Consider the following 16819-nt stretch of genomic DNA (forward strand, 5'->3'; position numbering starts at 1 on the left):
ACTTTCCTAACAGTTCCTCATGTTGTAGTGACTCCCAGTCATAAAATTATTTTTGTTGCTATTTCATTCAAAAACTAATTTTGCTACTGTTATGAATCATAATGTAAATATCTGTTATGCAGCATATCTGATATGTGACCTCTGTGAAAAGATCCTTCAGTGCCCAAGGGGGTCGTGACCCACAGGTTGAGAACCACTGCTTTAGCCACACCCTAGTTCATCAATTTTAAAGTATTGTAATAATACACAACACTGAAAGGCTCTGAGTGACCTGTGAGAGCCCTGGTGCCAAGGGGATTTGGTTCTTGGCATCCATGTATTTCAGAGATATATCATTAGTGTGGTGTGCTCATCACTAATAGAGGTATTGCCTGTTTCAAGTATATGGGAACTAGAGATAAATAGGAATTTGAAAGAGTTAGGGATGTCCTCAAATGAAGACAAAGTATAGGAACCTGTGACTCAGTGTCCCTCACACCTAGTCCATGTGGTACTGGGTAGGCAGTAGATATTTACTTCATCAGAATTTGGCTAACATACTAAGATATGGCCTTTAGTTTATCAATCTTCCCCAGCTTGGAATTCACAGATTAAGTGCATAAGCTTTGTAGGATAAAAATGAGGGCTGGAGAGACAGCTCAGCAGTTAAGAGTACTTGCTGATTTTGTCAAGGACCTGGGTTTGGTTCCCACTACTCATAGTCTTCCACAACTCTGGTTCCTGAGGATCCATTGTCCCCTTCTGGACTCTGAGGGCAGCAGGCATACGTACAGTACACCTATATGCGGGCAAGCTGGGTGTGTTGGCACATGCTTCTAATGGTAGAAGAGACTGGCAGATCTCTGAGCTTGAGGCCAGCTAGGTCTATGTAGCAAGTTCCAGGACAGCCAGGGCTCCATAGGGAGACAGACAACACATACAGGCAAACTGCAGATATAAAATAAGAAAAAATATCTAAATGTGACAATTTAGTGAAATAGTGTGTAGGATTATAAACTCCAGTGCAAAAAGCTGGAATTGGGAGGCTCTCTGTGGGGTTGAGTGTCTCCTGTTGTTTTTGGTCAACAGTGCACAGTTCTGTACAGTCCATATTGGTATTGTGTAGCTGGGAAAGATCTTGTTGCTATCTGGAGGGCCCCACTTATTTTTGTAAAAACTGCAAACAGAGAGGCAGGGGCGTGACCCACAGCTGTTGATGTCCAGGCATATCCCTGTAAGCCAGGAAGGTCTCACTCCTGTCCTGACCCCAACTCTGAGATATTAGAATCTTGACGCAGCTCTTGTCTCGTCTTTGGTCTCTGTCCTAACTTCCTCCTCGAAATGGGCCAGTAAGAGCCTTGGAGGACTTCCCAAGCTTGTGATAAAGGACAGTGAGTGCTCTATTGGTTCCCCATAGGCATATCTATATCTATATCTCTCACGGTTCTTTACTTCAGACTGCCCCTTCATCCCTGAGAGAGATGTTGCCTTCCCAGCCATCAAGGCACCTCTAGTCCCTTAAGTGTCTGCTGTGTGATAAACCAGTGTAGTCACAAGAAACATGGATTGCTGTCGGCAGGATAGAAGTTCAGGCCACATTGCTGCCCCGTGGAGCTGCATGAGTTGATACATCGTCCCTGTGGGTTCATTAGACACAGCTGCTCTGTCCAAGGCCCTGTGGTCAGCCACAGGAGCTGTGTGGGAGTCCACAGTTAGTCCCAGAAGGACTTAAAGCAGGGCAGTGCAGAGAGCCACTTTCCCACCCCAGAAGCGATTTGTTACCAGAGCGATGTCCCTGGGGGTGGAAGTAAACTAATTCCTTCATTTTGTCTCCCAAAGTGAAGGCCTTGGAGTCTTTCAGCAATCTTCTAAACACAGTCTGTTTGATTCATGTAAGATGTCGCGTGGAGGGCCGTTCACAGAGGACAAAGTGGAAGACGTGAAAGCCCTGGTCAAGATCGTGCCTGTGTTCTTGGCTCTGATTCCTTACTGGACTGTGTACTTTCAAGTGAGTGCTGCAGGTGTCTGGCGTCCCCAGCCGCGTGGCAGGAGCTGCAGTGCAGGACTCAGGCTAGCCACCAGTTGCCACAGTTTGCAGCCATGGGTTCAGATTGGCTGCTTCGTGTTGGAAAACCTTTCCCAAGTGGCAGCTGAGAGTGGGGTACACCTGGTTGTCTGGACCCTCTAGCTTCTCATTTGGTTTCCTGGCAGCTCTTCTCAAAGAGACTCTAAGGTGACCCAGTAATTGCCAGGTCTGAGTTTGAGAGGCGGGAGGAGTCATCTAGAAGAGGGAGGGCGTGTACACAGGCTTGGAGAGGCTCTGCCGGCTTACTTGTACCATCTGCTTTCTTTATCCAGATGCAGACTACATATGTTTTACAGAGTCTTCATTTGAAGATTCCAGAAATCTCAAGTATCACCACTACCCATCACACGGTAAGAGATCTGGAGGTGGTGACAGGACTTCTTTCTGCAGTTGCCACAGGTAGCTGGAACACTGCCACTGGAACTAGTTCCTGACTGGTTATAGCCTGCTGAGATTGGGTTGACCAGTGCCATTAAACCTAGAACTGTCAGATTCCAGCCCTTCCCCCAGCCCAGGACACAGTCATTATCTCTAGTTGAAGCATCTTGGGGGTCGTGTGTGGGTGGTTTGGGGAGCTGCTGTAATGCTGCTAATACCGTACTCTGTGCAGCTGCCTGCAGCCTGGCTCACCATGTTTGATGCGGTGCTCATCCTCCTGCTCATCCCGCTGAAGGACAAGCTAGTGGACCCAGTGCTCAGAAGACATGGCCTGCTCCCATCTTCCTTGAAGAGGATTGCTGTGGGGATGTTCTTCGTCATGTGCTCTGCCTTTGCTGCAGGTGAGCCGCCCCCCCCCCCCCCAGCCTCTTTTCTTCTCTGACCACTCCCAGCATGGCTTCTGCAGCATGCAGCTGCTAGTGTATTGTGCTGAAGACACTGAGCAGCCGGTGACTCTTCATCTTCTGATGTTCATTTCACATGTGTCATTTGAGGACAAACTTTCATCTTGTAGGGCTGAGTAGATTTGCCCTGTGCTGCTGCCCCTGGCTGCAGGCTGACAGTGGAATGAGAGGACATTCTGTGGAACCTTCTGAATCTCACAGTTGTTGGAGCCTGCAGGTGTCCCAGCATCAAAAAAAAAAAAAAAAAAAAAAAGAAAGAAACAAAGAAACAAAAGGTTTGTGGGATTATTAAGGCTCCTAGGAAACTCCCAACAAAAGTCTTAGCAGCTGAGGTCCCACACCACACTTAAAGAGATGGAAACACTTCTGTTTCCATCATTGTTTCTGTTTGTGAATGAGACTGGGACCTAATCTCCTTTTCAATGTGAGTGTCCTGCCTTCATTAATATTTGAAAATGCTGCACCATAAAACAATATAATGGCAGGGAAAAAAGCATTTTCCACACATTTGTGGTCTGAGAAACGTACTGAGCTCTACTGAAGGGAGTTTAAGAAAATGCCTCTGCCATCACAACAGAACACGCTGCTGATACGGTGCTTGCTCACGGGCTTACAGAAATCAGTCCCACCAGCTGATGGGGGAGCACAACTAATCCCAGCACTCAAGAGGCAGAGGCAGGTGGATCTCTGTGAGTTTAAGGCTAGCCTGGTCTATAGAGGGAATTCCAGGACAGCCAGGGCTACATGAAGAAACCATGTCTTGAAAAACCAAAAAAAGAAAAAGAAAAAAAAAATCACTCAACTTAAGAAGTTCATCTTTCAGGTGCTGGGTTATTAAGAGAACTAGTGCATTTTCTGTTGATCAAACACATAGTTAAAATGAGGTTTATCTGAGTGACACATTGCTTTATAGGTTAGCAAAGAAATAATCAGAGCACATGAATTGGGGACGCAGGACAGTCTTTGGGAATTCTGGGCTAGAAGGAATCTGTCTGTCCATCTCAAGTGCTTATGGCTTGTCTTTGTTCTCAACTTCTCTTCGTGGGTGTGGGCCCTGCATCCTGCAGTTGTGCCAGCTGGGTGCCAGAAGGGCTTTTGTTTCCTTCCTTGTTTTCAGGGGCATTTACTCATAGAGCTCTCTGATAGGTTTCTATACAGCCTCTTTTCTTTCAGTTTCACGCATGGCTGAGGCTCCTTAAATGGTTGTCCTCTGGTCTCTAGGGAGATCTGTGCTGGAAACAGGTGGCAGATTTCTCTTTCAGACCCCATCCCTTCTAAGGTCTTTTAAAAGTGCCAGCAAAGTACGTGTTTCATAGGGTTCAGCATTAGCTGAATCTAGGCCGCTCCGACCTCTCTGTAGAGACCACATACTATGCAGCTGTCTTCGCAAGGAATTGCCCTTGCAAGACATAGGAAGGAGCTATCCTGTCACTAATTGAGGGTCGCAGCCCAGCAAGCTCATTGGAGACAGCCATTACTGCTGCACACAGGCAGTTTTAGGGTGGAGGACTGAGGAGTGTCCACAGACTTTGAGTAGAAACCTAACACTTCACCTTGTACTTGCCGTACACAGGACTTAACTTCACTTATACCGTGCCTGTCAGTGGCAACTGACTCTAAAGGCCCTCAGGTGCAAATTGGGTAGGCCATGAGCTTTCCAAGATGGCTTAAGGGAAAAGAGAGTTTTTCCCTGTATTAGGTTTTACTTTTCTCCTTAAAAAATTTTGTGTTTTTTAAAACTGGGCATTGGTGGTACATACCTTTAACTCCACCACTCAGGAGTCAGAGGCAGGAGGATCTCTGTGAGTCTAAGGTCAGCCTGGTCTACAGAGTGAGTTCCAGGACATACATACATACATACATACATACACACACACACACACACACATTTTTATTGATATTTATTGAGCTCTACATTTTTCTCTGCTCCACTCCCTACCTCTCCCCTCCCTCTTCCCCCTTCAGTCCTCCCACAAGGTCCCCATGCTCTCAATTTACTCAGGAGATCTTATCTTTTTCTACTTTCTACTTCCCATGTAGATTATATCTATGTAAGTTTCTCTTAGTGTCCGCATTGTTGTCTAAGTTCTCTGGGATTGTGGTTTGTAGGCTGACTTTCTTTGCTTTATGTTTAAAAACCACTTATGAGTGAGTACATGTGATAATTGCCTTTCTGCGTCTGGGTTACCTCACTCAAAATAGTGTTTTCTAGCTCCATCCATTTTCCTGCAAAATTCAAGCTGTCGTTATTTTTTTCTGCTGTGTTGTACCACATTTTCCTTATCCATTCTTAGGTAGAGGGACATTTAGGTTGTTTCCAGGTTCTGGCTATGACAAACAAAGCTGCTATGAACATAGTTGAGCACGTGTCCTTCTGGCACGATTGAGCATCCTTTGGATATATACCCGAAAGTGGTATTACTGGGTCTTGAGGAAGGTTGTTTCCTAATTTTCTGAGAAATTGCCACACTGACATCCAAAGGGTCTGTACCAGCTTGCATTCCCACCAGCAATGCAGAAGTGTTCCCTTTTCCCCACAACCTCTCCAGCATAAGTTGTCGTCAGTGTTTTTGATCTTGGCCATTCTTACAGGTTTAAGATGGAATCTCAGAGTTGTTTTGATTTGCATTTCTCTGATGACTAAGGATGTTGAACTTTTCCTTAAGTGTCTTTCAGCCATCTTGGATTCCTCTGTTGAGAGTTCTCTGTTTAGGTTTATACTCCATTTTTTTTTATTGGATTATGTGATCTTTTGACATCCAATTTCTTGAATTCTTTGTGTATTTTGGAAATCAGACCTCTGTCTGATGTGGGGTTAGTGAAGATCTTTTCCCATTCTGTAGGCTGTCTTTTTTTTTTTTTTTTTTTTTTTGCCATGTCCTTTGCTTTACAGAAGCTTTTCAATTTCAGGAGGTCCCATTTAATTAATTGTTTCTCTCAGTGTCTGTGCTGCTGGGGTTATATTTAGGAAGTGGTCTCCTGTGCCAATGCGTACAAGTGTATTTCCCACTTTCTCTTCTATGAGGTTCAGTGTGGCTGGCTTTATGTTGAGGTCTTTGATCCATTTGGACTTGAGTTTTGTGCATGGTGTTAGATATGGGTCTATTTTTATTCTTCTACATGTTGATATCCAGTTATGCCAGCACCACTTGTTAAATATGCTTTCTTTTTTCCATTTCATATTTTTTGCTTCTTTATCAAAGATCAGGTGTTCAAAGATGTGTGGATTGATATCCAGGTCTTCTATTTGGTTCCATTAATCCTCCTGTCTGTTCTTATGCCAATACCAGGCTGTTTTCAGTACTGTAGCTCTGTAGTAGAGTTTGAAGGTAGGGATTGTGATGCCTCTAGAAGTTTGTTTGTTCTACAGAATAGTTGTGGCTATCCTGGGTTTTTTGCTTTTCCGAGTTCCAGTACTTCTTAAACTACAGAGAAACCATATCTCAAAACACCAAAAAAAAAAAAAGAAAAGAAAAGAAAAGAGTTTAGTTATTAGCCTTAATCTCAGCATGGGGGAGGCAGAGGCAGTCAGATCTCAGTGAGTTCAAGGCCAGCTTGGGACAGAGTGAGTTCCGGAACAGCCAGGACTACACAGAGAAACCCTGTTTTGAAACCTACACTTGGCAATGTAAAAGACCAAAAATCTTTGGCTAGATATGGCATAGGCCCTGTAAGAACCCAATGCCATTATTTGGCTAAGTGGGCACAGTACTAAAATAACTCTTAATGACTTATTGGTATACTTAAAGATCAGAGGATCTTTCAACCCCCTTTAGATAATTTTTTTTTTTATTGCAATAGATGAGAATGAACACAGAGACACTCTGAGTCAGCATTTAGAGAACAAGAGACCGGAGTGCTAAGTTCTAAATGAGATAAATATATCATACATCTACCCCATAGACAGAGGAGTATTCACAGAAGAGAGCCTGAAAAGACTGTAAGAGGCAGAGTTAATCTACATAATGAAGGAAGCAGTGTTTCTCACACACAACATGGCAGTTGAACATACGAACTCACAGCAACAATGATAGTATACAGAAGATCCGAACACATTTGAGTCAGACAAAACCCCAGCAGAGAAAGAGAGAGAGAGAGAGAGAGAGAGAGAGAGAGAGAGAGAGAGAGAGAGAAAGGGAGGGAGGGAGGAGATTCGGTTTTCTTTAATGTTGTGGTCTCTAGCAGGCAAATATATACCAGGACAGGTTCTACTTCTAAGACAAGCTGACACAAAATAGATTCAATGAGAAAAGAACTAGGGAATCATTTTCGGGTGGGAAGGAATTGGGGTGGAGATGGTTATTATGGGAAAAGTTGATATGTTGGTGAATATGATCAAAATACATCGTATGAAGTTCTCAACTAATAAACACTAATTTTAAAAGAGAAAAAAACAAACCCCGTCTTGAAAAAAGAAACAAACAAACAAAAAAACCAAACCCCAAACCGTTTATTTTATGTGTGTGGATGTTTTTGTCTGAATGTTTATCTGTGCACTGTGTGCATACTGTACCCATGAAGGTCAGAAAAGGGTCCCCTAGAACTGGAGTTACAGATGATGTGAGTTGGCCTGTGGGTGCTAGGCATGGTATCCAGGTCTTGCAAGATCAGTGTTCTCAACACTCGTGCTACCTCTTTAGCGCCTGATCATGTTTTTGAGACAGGTTGTTCTGTTGTCCAGACTTGCCTGAGATCTTCCTGATTTATCCTTTGAATGCTGGCCTTACAGGTATAGCTATCACACCCAGCTATATAGTTTGTTTCTTCCTCTTTTTACCTGAAGAGTTAAAATACAGTGTATCACTGTTTTATGTCTCATCACTGATGCTTGAGTCCCCACTTCAGCTCCTTACTATCTCTGTTCCTGTGAGCAGCTTTTCTATTTTCTTTTATTTATAGTGTCTTGCATTTACTTATATTTTCTTTATTTTTATCTTGTATGTGTTTGTTAAGTATGTTCATAAATACCTTGGATATTTTGGTGGCTTTTGTGGCTTTTATGTGGGATTTTTTAAAAAATTCTGTAGACTTTGGTGGATTGTTTTAAATATAGTAGTTCCTCCTTGTCTTCTGATACCCCCCTGCCTCCCACCATGTTTATGCTGCTTTTGCTGAGCAGTTTGGGTGAAATTACTGGATATTTCTTCTGGGTTAGTATGTGCCTTGCTCTGGCCAGAGTGGCCTAAAGAACCACTGTCAGGTTAGCTCCTGTTTATATACAGCTGGTGGCAGTGGTGATGCCACAAACTAAGCTTCATTGTACATGTGTTAGCAGCAAGTAATTGTGACCTCAGGTTCTCTTTCTTTGGTGGCCAAGAGAAATACTCACACCCTACCCCCACTTTGACAGTTTTTTTTCATATTAACTTTTTGGTATTTCACAATTCTAGATGTTTACTTAAGGTTTTCGTTCGTTTGGTTTTGGTTTCTGGTTTCTTGAGACAGGATTTCTCTGAGTAACCCTGACTATCCGGGAACTTGCTCTGTAGACCGGGTTGGCCTCAAATTCAAGGGATTTGCCTGATTTCCGAGTGCTCGGATTAAAGGTGTATGCTACCACTGTTGGCCTTAAGATTTGTTTTGAAAGATTTCATTTCCGTGTGTGTACATGAGTGCAGCTACCCATGGAAGCCAGAAATATTAGGTTCCTGGCGTTGGATTTACAGAAATTGTGAGCTGCCTGATGTGGGTTCTGGCAACTGAAACTGGGTCCTCTGCAGGATTTATATGTGATTTTAATCACTGAGCTACCTCTGCAGCCCCTTATTTTTAATTGTCTGTATGTGTGTGTGCAGGTATGTGTGTGCAGTGTGTACAGAGGCCAGAGGAGGGCATTGGATCCTCTGGAGCTAGAGTAACCAGTGATTCTAAGCTATTGATCATGGGTCCTGGAGACAGAACTCTGGTCTCTGCAGGATCAGCAAGTGCTCTTAACTGCCAAGCCATCTTCCCAACCCCTCTTTCTTGTTTAATGGTGAAATAAAAAATGCTGAGAATTTTCCTGTTACAGCTATACTTTGTTAACTATGTTTACTGTAGTTTGTTTTTACTTATTACTTTAAAATTTTTATTTTGTGTTCCTATGGGGGTAGAGGTGTGCAAACCACAGCACATGTATGGAAATCAAAAGCCAACTTGCCTAAATGAGTTCTCCTCTTCCATCATGTAGGCTGTAGGGATCAAACTCAGGTCATCAGGCTTGGTGACCTCGCCTTCACCCACTGACATGTTTCACTGTCCCAGAACTTTACTTTGATTTCTTTCCGTTTGATCTGAAAGTCACTTGGGGCTTTTCACTTTGGTACTAAGGTTTGTGTTTATGCTTTTGGTAGTAGTAGTTCATATTGTAGAGCTGAAGGAGATCATCAGTCCTCTCTTGGAGGTTTGAGGGGGGTATTACCATGGCACAGTCATAAAGTAGCACCTACTTGTTACTAAGGTTCCCAGTGATTGTTTCCGAGGTGTTCCCTTCAGTATTCCTGCTGTGTTGTCTCTTCTCCTGGAACCTCAGGCCCTTAATGTGGGGCACTTCATTTTGGTTCTGCTCACAGTCTGTTTTATTTTCTTGAACCTAAAGTTGAACCAAGTTTTTGAGCTTCATCTAGACAATTAGGTGCATTTATTTGAAGAACTGCACATTGATTAATTCAGGGTTTTCTTTTTGTTTCTGTGCCTGTGGTGGTGTCTTTGGAGACTTGGGTTGCTTACAGAAGCATGGGTATCTTCACAGTGGCTGTGCCATGAACGAAATATATCTGCCTTCCCCAGTGACCATTAGCTGCATGCAGATCCTCATGCATCCTCCCAGTTTTAAAGAGATGACCAGAAAGAGGTTTAACTTGAGGGTTAAACTAAACATAGTGAACTTCCCTGTGAGGAAGAGGTGGATAACAACTGTAATCTGCCTACAAAGCTGTCATGGTCACCCTCCTTTCTCACACCTGTCAGGCTTGTTGATAAATGCCTGTAATACACTGAAGACTTAGCTCAGTGACAACCTTAGTGCTTCACTAACCTGCTTCTCAATTCCAGGAATCCTGGAGAGTAAAAGGCTGGACCTGGTGAAGGAGAAGACCATCAACCAGACCATTGGTGGTGTGGTATACCATGCTGCTGACCTGCCTATTTGGTGGCAGATCCCACAGTATGTGCTCATTGGCATCAGTGAGATATTTGCAAGTATAGCAGGTGAGACTGAATGCTGGTGACATTTGGGTCTGTCTGTATTATATCCTGCAGTTTCCTGAGCAGGGCCATGGTGCTTGGAGGGGGTAGGGTGGGGTTGTGGCTTACAGCATGAATTAGTAAATAATAATCCTCAGGCTGAGGCTGCCCTTTCCTGTGCAAAACCAGTGTTCCCTAAGATATTTTCATGGGTCCATGACCTGCCCTGTGTGTGCCTTAGAAAGGAAGGGGAAGTGGCCGTGGGAGGCTTCCTCTGTGTCCTCAGTCTCTAGGCAGAACACAGCTGTGCTTCTGGCACAGACTTACATGAAGGAGCAAACCTGACTTAGAGCTTGTCCTCGTGGACCTCTGTCACTAGTAAGACTCTGCAAGGACAAGGTGTTAGTGCAGATCAGCTACTAACGCAGTGTGAAGAGAGGAACTGGTGATGCTTGGTTTCCAAGAGGGAGGGAAAAAGGAGCATGCTGGTGCCTCACCTCTCAAACCCTGGCAGAATTCTCTGACTAGTGACAGTGGGCTTTACTTTGTCTTTGCTCCACCTGGTCATTGGGAATCTCAAGCAGTCTATAGGTGCTTGAACCTATTCTGCTGTGTTGATTATGAAGTAGAGTCCATATGGAGATGCCCTCCCCCCCACAGACACATTCAAGTTTTGACTTATAGCATGATTAATAAAACCCAGAGATAGGCATTGGGGTTCAACTTGAAGTTCAGAAAAGCAAAACATCCAGCCACTGGCTCTTATCTCTACCTTAGTCCAAAATGGCAATTCTGCCTCCAGGAATCTCAGAATGAGACTGTGAGCTGTCTCCTCCTGCTTTATATTTTTCTCTAGGGCTGGAATTAAAGGCATACACCACTCCTGCCCGGTTTCTATGGCAAACTAGTGTGGCTACTGGGATTAAAGGTGTGTGGCACCACTGCCTGGTCTGTAAGGCTGACCAGTGGGGCTGTTTTACTCTGATCTTCAGGCAAGCTTTATTTATTACAATACAAATGAACATATCATTGACGTTTTATTCAAAGATTCATCTTATATGTATGGTGTGTTGCCTGCATGTATGTATGTATACCACATGCATGTAGTTCCCATGGAGGACAGAAAAAGGCATCAGATCCCCTGGAACTGGAGTCACAGATGGTTGTGAGCCTCCATATGGGTACTGGAAATAGAATCCCTGCCCTTTGCACGAGCAGCCTGAGCTCTTAGCCACCGAGCCATCTCTCCAGCCCCTGAACTCTTGACTCTTTGAGAAAGGCTCTAACACTGCAGTCCCACTGACTTGAAACTTGCAACAATCCTCCTGCTGTAGACTGTTGAATACTAGGTTTTCAGGTATGAGACAACATGTGTCTGTCTTGTAACAAAACTTCTTAAGTGAGAATGGTGTTCTTCCTTGATGTGTTTTAAGAGTCGTCATGAGGGTGAGTGGCCAGCACCTAGTTCTGACTTCTCCAACCAGGAGACAGTCCTCCGAGAGTGCTCAGACCTCAGTGGAACCTGTGCGTGCTGCTGGGAAGCTGACTGAGGGTGACCTCATGGTGACCAAGGTGATCTTCTCAGTGTAGCCTCCTTTCCCTTTTCTCTAGGTTTGGAGTTTGCCTACTCTGCTGCTCCCAAGTCCATGCAGAGTGCCATCATGGGACTCTTTTTCTTCTTTTCTGGCATCGGGTCCTTTGTGGGCTCAGGACTGTTAGCCCTGGTGTCTCTCAAGGCCATTGGGTGGATGAGCAGCCACACAGATTTTGGTAAGATTCTAATGTCTGGGATGGAAAGCAGGGTGCTTGCTGCTGCTGCAGGATGTGTGAAGTATCCAGTCTGTCCCAAGAGGCCATTGGCCCAAGCCCTCTGTTCTTGAAGTTTGCAGTGAGTAGTACTGCCTTGTCATCTGTTGAGTCCAGCTCAGCACAGTCTTCAGTGTTGGGTGAGGTAGACCTGCACGGCAGCTCCTTACTCTCATCCCCCTGGGAGGGTGACAGCCCTGGAATGCCTCATTGGTTCTGGGTGGCATGGAGTCAGCCTGCATGGTGTAGTCTTTCCCAAATGTTCATCAAAGAGACCAGGATTCTAGTTACTGTTTAGTTTAAAAACATTTACTATTCTGTGTGCACATATCACAGGCAGGTGGCTGTCGTGGTGCATGGAGGGAGGATAACTTTCAGGAGCTATTTGTCTCCATCTCCTGTGGGATCTGGGGATCAGTCTCAGGCCATCCTGATAATAAAATCATAATGATAAATCATAATGATAATAAAAATCATTTATTTGCTGAGCCATCCTGCCAGTCCACAATGCTTTGTTTTAGACAGGGTTTCACTCTGTAGCCCAGGGTGACCTCAAAGTGCAGGAGTACCATTCCTACTTAGACAGTAGTGAGATAGTGTCCAAAGGGGCTGGGGTGAAGGAAACAATGCAATCTCACTGGGGACCCCGCCCCCCAAGCCCACCAAGGGACACCACATCACTCATCTGCAGTAATGCTGACTTTGCCTCCCGAGTTCTGGATTATAAGTGGGAACTGTCTTACTTATCTTAGACTCTAGTTCTTTAGACTCATTCTTTGTGTGCAGAGTTGACTGCTTGCAGTTATTCCCACTTGCAGTCCCCTCCTTCCTAGCTTATTTACTCATTTAGTGTCTTAACATTCCCCGCTGTTTGTTTCTGATACCTGTACCTAAGCCTTGGAGAATTTGATTGCTGTGTTCAGGGTAGTGCTAGGCAGTTCCCAGCAGCTTCACTTTTCACTAGGGAATGGGATCAGTGCTGTGCAGAGGCCCTGGTGTCAACCTGGAGAGAGATCAGATGGAGTGGGTCCTTCCTCCTGAAGGCCTCCTGCAGAAGGGGGTGGTAGCTCCAGGCCAGCACCCCCTTCTCACACCAGGTGCACAGCCACTGGGCCCTTCCCTCACTGTCCCCTGTCCTATATTAGCATTCTTGCAGAAGAGGGGGTGATGAGAGCTTATGTAGTGTCCATAGCAGGCTAAGGAGTCCTGTGAGGGTTCAGTTGCACTGATCCTTTTTCTCTAACTCCTTACACTGTCTCACTACTGTCTAAGGTCAGCTCAAAACCCTGTCGTTTACCTGTCAGCTAACCACTCTAACCCTGCACAGGACACATTCTGTTCCCAAAGAGTCAACATTGAGTACCTCCTGTTCTGAGAGGTGCCCTGTTGATCCCGAGTGCCACTCACTTACAGGCTTGTGTTGCAGTGAACTTGTTCTTTTTGCCCTGATGGACATTGGTGTTTCCAGTGTTGGCTTCATGAAGGAGCTTTGGTGGGCATTGCTGTTCAGGCCCTCCATTTCATTCTCTGAACTTTTCATTTTCATTCATTCTCACAACTTTTTTTTTAACCCCTCATTATGATCTTCTTTCTGTGACTGCCCAGGACAACTGCTTCTTGGGTGATGGGTACATGTTTGAATTCTCTGCACATTCTCAAATGAGACTGGGCTCTGTTATGCTTTCTGCTCTGGGACTGACAGTGTGAACGTAACGACACTGTCCACCTGGCCTGCAGCTTCAACACTGCACATAAAATTACATCATTGGTACCTTGTTACAGTTGGATCAAGTGTCCATCCCCTGTAGTCACAGAGGAGACAGGTCCTGGAGGATGGGTGTGTCACTGACCATGAGGGAACAGGCAGAGCTGGGTTCCATTTATTGACTGAATCAGTCTTTGGACTGTGAGGTTCAAGGTAACAGAACTCTTCCACTATGGGCAGACTTAGGACCTTTGTCTTTCCCTCTGGGTCAGAATCTTGCATGTATTTATGTTTCCTGTAGGAACATATGTGTTGTGCTTGCTGATGTTCCTTGCTAGATATTTGATGCCAATAAGCATCTGCTCAAGTAGTAAAAGGGCGTGTAGAATAACCCAGCATAAAAAGATGTCAGGGGGAGGAAGTCTCACCTTCTGAAAAAGCACTGGAACATGCTTTTGAAGTATCAGAAAGCTCAGCAACTTCCAGCCACAGCATTAGCCGTGTGCCAGTTCCTTCTGTGGGACAAGTCATCTAGAGTATGACTGTGCTCCCTGGCTGGCCCTGGTGACATGAATGATACCTGTGGCTCATGGGGACAGGAGCCAGGCGGTCATCCTGCCACTCTGCCGTTATTTTGGTCCTGGGTCAGTGCTAAGTAGTGGTGGTGCTGGATCTTTAAGTAATCCTTGAGGAACAGTGGTTTACAGAAGCAACTCTGCCAGGTGGACAGCATTGCAGCTGTCGTGCTTCACCCAGTCAGTGGAGACCATAGGCTCGCACCTTCCAGCCTGGCTGTTGATCTCCGTAGTTTGTGGCCCTGACCTGCACCGTCCTCTTTGTTTAGCATTTGGGTGATGTAAAAGCTTTGTCAATGCTTTAATGAGACCAAGATATGTCTGTTACAGCGGTCAGGGCTACCTGGGCAGTGTGTGAACTTGGAAGAGATTAAGACCGGAAAAAGCATCTGTCTTCCTCTAGTGTGAAGGCTATGTCCTTATTGCTGCTGTGTCATTTGGGAAGGCCGTACCCTGTGACCATGCTATATGCTCAACACGCTGCAGCATTTGGTGAGAGAAATGAGAGAGCACCTCAGAGAGGTAGAAGCGAATGCCATGGCAGACACAGTCAGGAGCAGAATGCCACTCCCTCCCAGGATTGTGTTACAGATGCAAGTTACCATCATGAACATTCTCTGAGAAGTTACCAGTCTTTCTCAGCCCAGTGTCAGAGCTGGGTCCAGGACAGCTACCTTTCTCCCTCTCTTCACCCAAATGGGAGAGCCCCTGGAAAGGAGGTAGCTAGTGCAGAGTACTCTCTCAGATGACCAAGAGCCAGTGAGAAGGTGCCCTGTCCATAGAGTGCACTCACCAGGAGGCGTCTGCTCACTCCTAGGGAACATCAACAGCTGCCACCTGCATTACTACTTCTTCCTGCTGGCCGCCATCCAGGGAGCTACACTGCTGCTCTTCCTCATCGTGTCTGTGAAGTACGACCGCCAGCGGGCCAGGGCAGATGGGGGGCCTGCCAGCACCAGGACCTGATGCATCCAGCCAGCATGCTCACAGGTTCTGCAGACTGTAAGGCCTCAGTGCCTGCTAACCGCCAGGGCACTGCCAGCAGGCCCATTGAGGGAACGTTGGTAACACAACTTCTGAACCTGCATGTAGTCTGGACTGGCTTCCCCTCCCTCCGCCCAGATGAGTGTGGGGAGTGCCTCACTGTGATCAGTCTCCTGTGCACTGGGCCTGCCAGGGGAGAAGCGTGGGGCTGAGAATGTGAAGGGCTCTGCTAGTCCTAAGCCAGCCATGCTTTCTCTGTTTGAGTCCTGGGCAGCCACTGTTCTGCTACTGGCATCCTTATTCCTTTCAAACACTGTTACTCTTCCTCATAGCATCTCTAAGATCAGCAAGCACTTCCATCATGGGTAGGGGATTCTCTTTAGAGGTGAAACTGTGGTCGATGGTGTGAGGGTCCCTAGGAGCACTGCTCCATTCATAGTTTCTTTCTTGTCACAGGTTTTGCTGATGCCAAGGCCTTTGGGTCAGTAGTGTAGACTCATCTGCAAGTAGGTTTTGTTGGCAAGGTAGGGGAGCTTTCTTCATTAGACTAGGCTGGCTTCAGACATGGGGCTGCCTCTTGTCTGCCACCTGAGTGCTGAGATCCCACACCGTGGTCAGTAGGACTAAGTTCTTGAATTACCAATGTGCTTTTTTAAGCACATGCATCAGTAATCCTGAGGACACCATGTCCTTGTTGAAGCCAGACAGCAGCCGGCCGAAGACTGGAATCACACCAGGCAGATCCTCTCCTAGAACCTGACTGTGGGTGAGGCTGGAGGCAGGGGTGAGTGGGAAAGCCTGGGCTGTTGGGCTGGTTGCCACCTTTGTATCATTACTGACGTACCTGGAGTTTGTTCTTGGTGTTGCTGTGTTTTGTATAATTTTATAAAAGCTTCTCATACATGACGAGAGCTTCCTGGGTGGTTTCTCCGTATTCTGCCTCAGTTTGACTCCCTCCACAGGTTTCATTTCGTGACAGAAGCTCCTGCCGGCTCAGCCTTTCATTCCCTTGGCCAAGCGCTGGAGCCACTGTGTTCAAGTACATTTCTGCCTCTCACACTCCAGGCGGAAAGGATTTGGAATGAAAAACACCCACTGTACCCTTGTTCTTGCTTTAAGGAGGAGGTAGTTCTGCAGAACTCAGCTTACATCTTAGGAGAAGCTGGGTGCTGACATCTTAACCTCCTTCTGTCCCAGTGTAGGCTTTCTAGGGCTGGTGAGAGCTCAGCAGGTGAAGGTGCTTGCCACCAAGCCTGAGGCCTGTGGACGTGAATGAAGGAAAGAACCAGTTTGCATGAGTGACCTACACACCACTGGGGCATATGCAACCCTTGACCCCAAGTAAAGCATGTCATTTTTTAAAAAATAAGTTTCCTTCACAGGATCTTTTGTATTTACATGAAAGAAGGTCACGGAGGAGCTCTGCCTCCTCCATGTGTGCTCTGGACAAGGTACCTATGGCCTCCTCAGCCCTTTGACCACCCGGGTAGCACCCTCTGTGAGACAAGAATGGCAGCTTGCAAGGGACCTCTGTATGATGAAAAGGGCCTGTGTGATCTGTCTCAAAGCTCCTGGGGTTTGATTTTAACCCCTGTCACTTGCTGATTGGTAAGAGCATCCATCATTCAAATGAGACCATAATGGGGCTGGCTTCAGGATCAGCCATACTCAGTGAGTG

The 16819-nt window shown here is 45.8% G+C and overlaps 1 protein-coding gene across 1 annotated transcript in view; it reads left to right on the top strand.

Moving 5' to 3' along the window:
* Slc15a4 (solute carrier family 15 member 4) overlaps nucleotides 1-16047 on the top strand; it is a 26856-nt gene extending 10809 nt beyond the window's left edge. Inside the window, exons 3-8 of the mRNA XM_048434034.3 lie at nucleotides 1819-1987; nucleotides 2338-2415; nucleotides 2676-2844; nucleotides 9940-10095; nucleotides 11683-11841; nucleotides 14975-16047. Of these exons, the coding sequence (XP_048289991.3) occupies nucleotides 1819-1987; nucleotides 2338-2415; nucleotides 2676-2844; nucleotides 9940-10095; nucleotides 11683-11841; nucleotides 14975-15123 (880 nt within the window). The 3' untranslated portion in view covers nucleotides 15124-16047. The remainder of the gene's footprint in view (nucleotides 1-1818; nucleotides 1988-2337; nucleotides 2416-2675; nucleotides 2845-9939; nucleotides 10096-11682; nucleotides 11842-14974) is intronic.
* Nucleotides 16048-16819: the final 772 nt, after the last annotated feature.

The sequence above is a fragment of the Myodes glareolus genome, chromosome 2 (assembly GCF_982192425.1).
Source record: "Myodes glareolus chromosome 2, mMyoGla1.1, whole genome shotgun sequence".
Lineage (NCBI taxonomy): Eukaryota > Metazoa > Chordata > Mammalia > Rodentia > Cricetidae > Myodes > Myodes glareolus.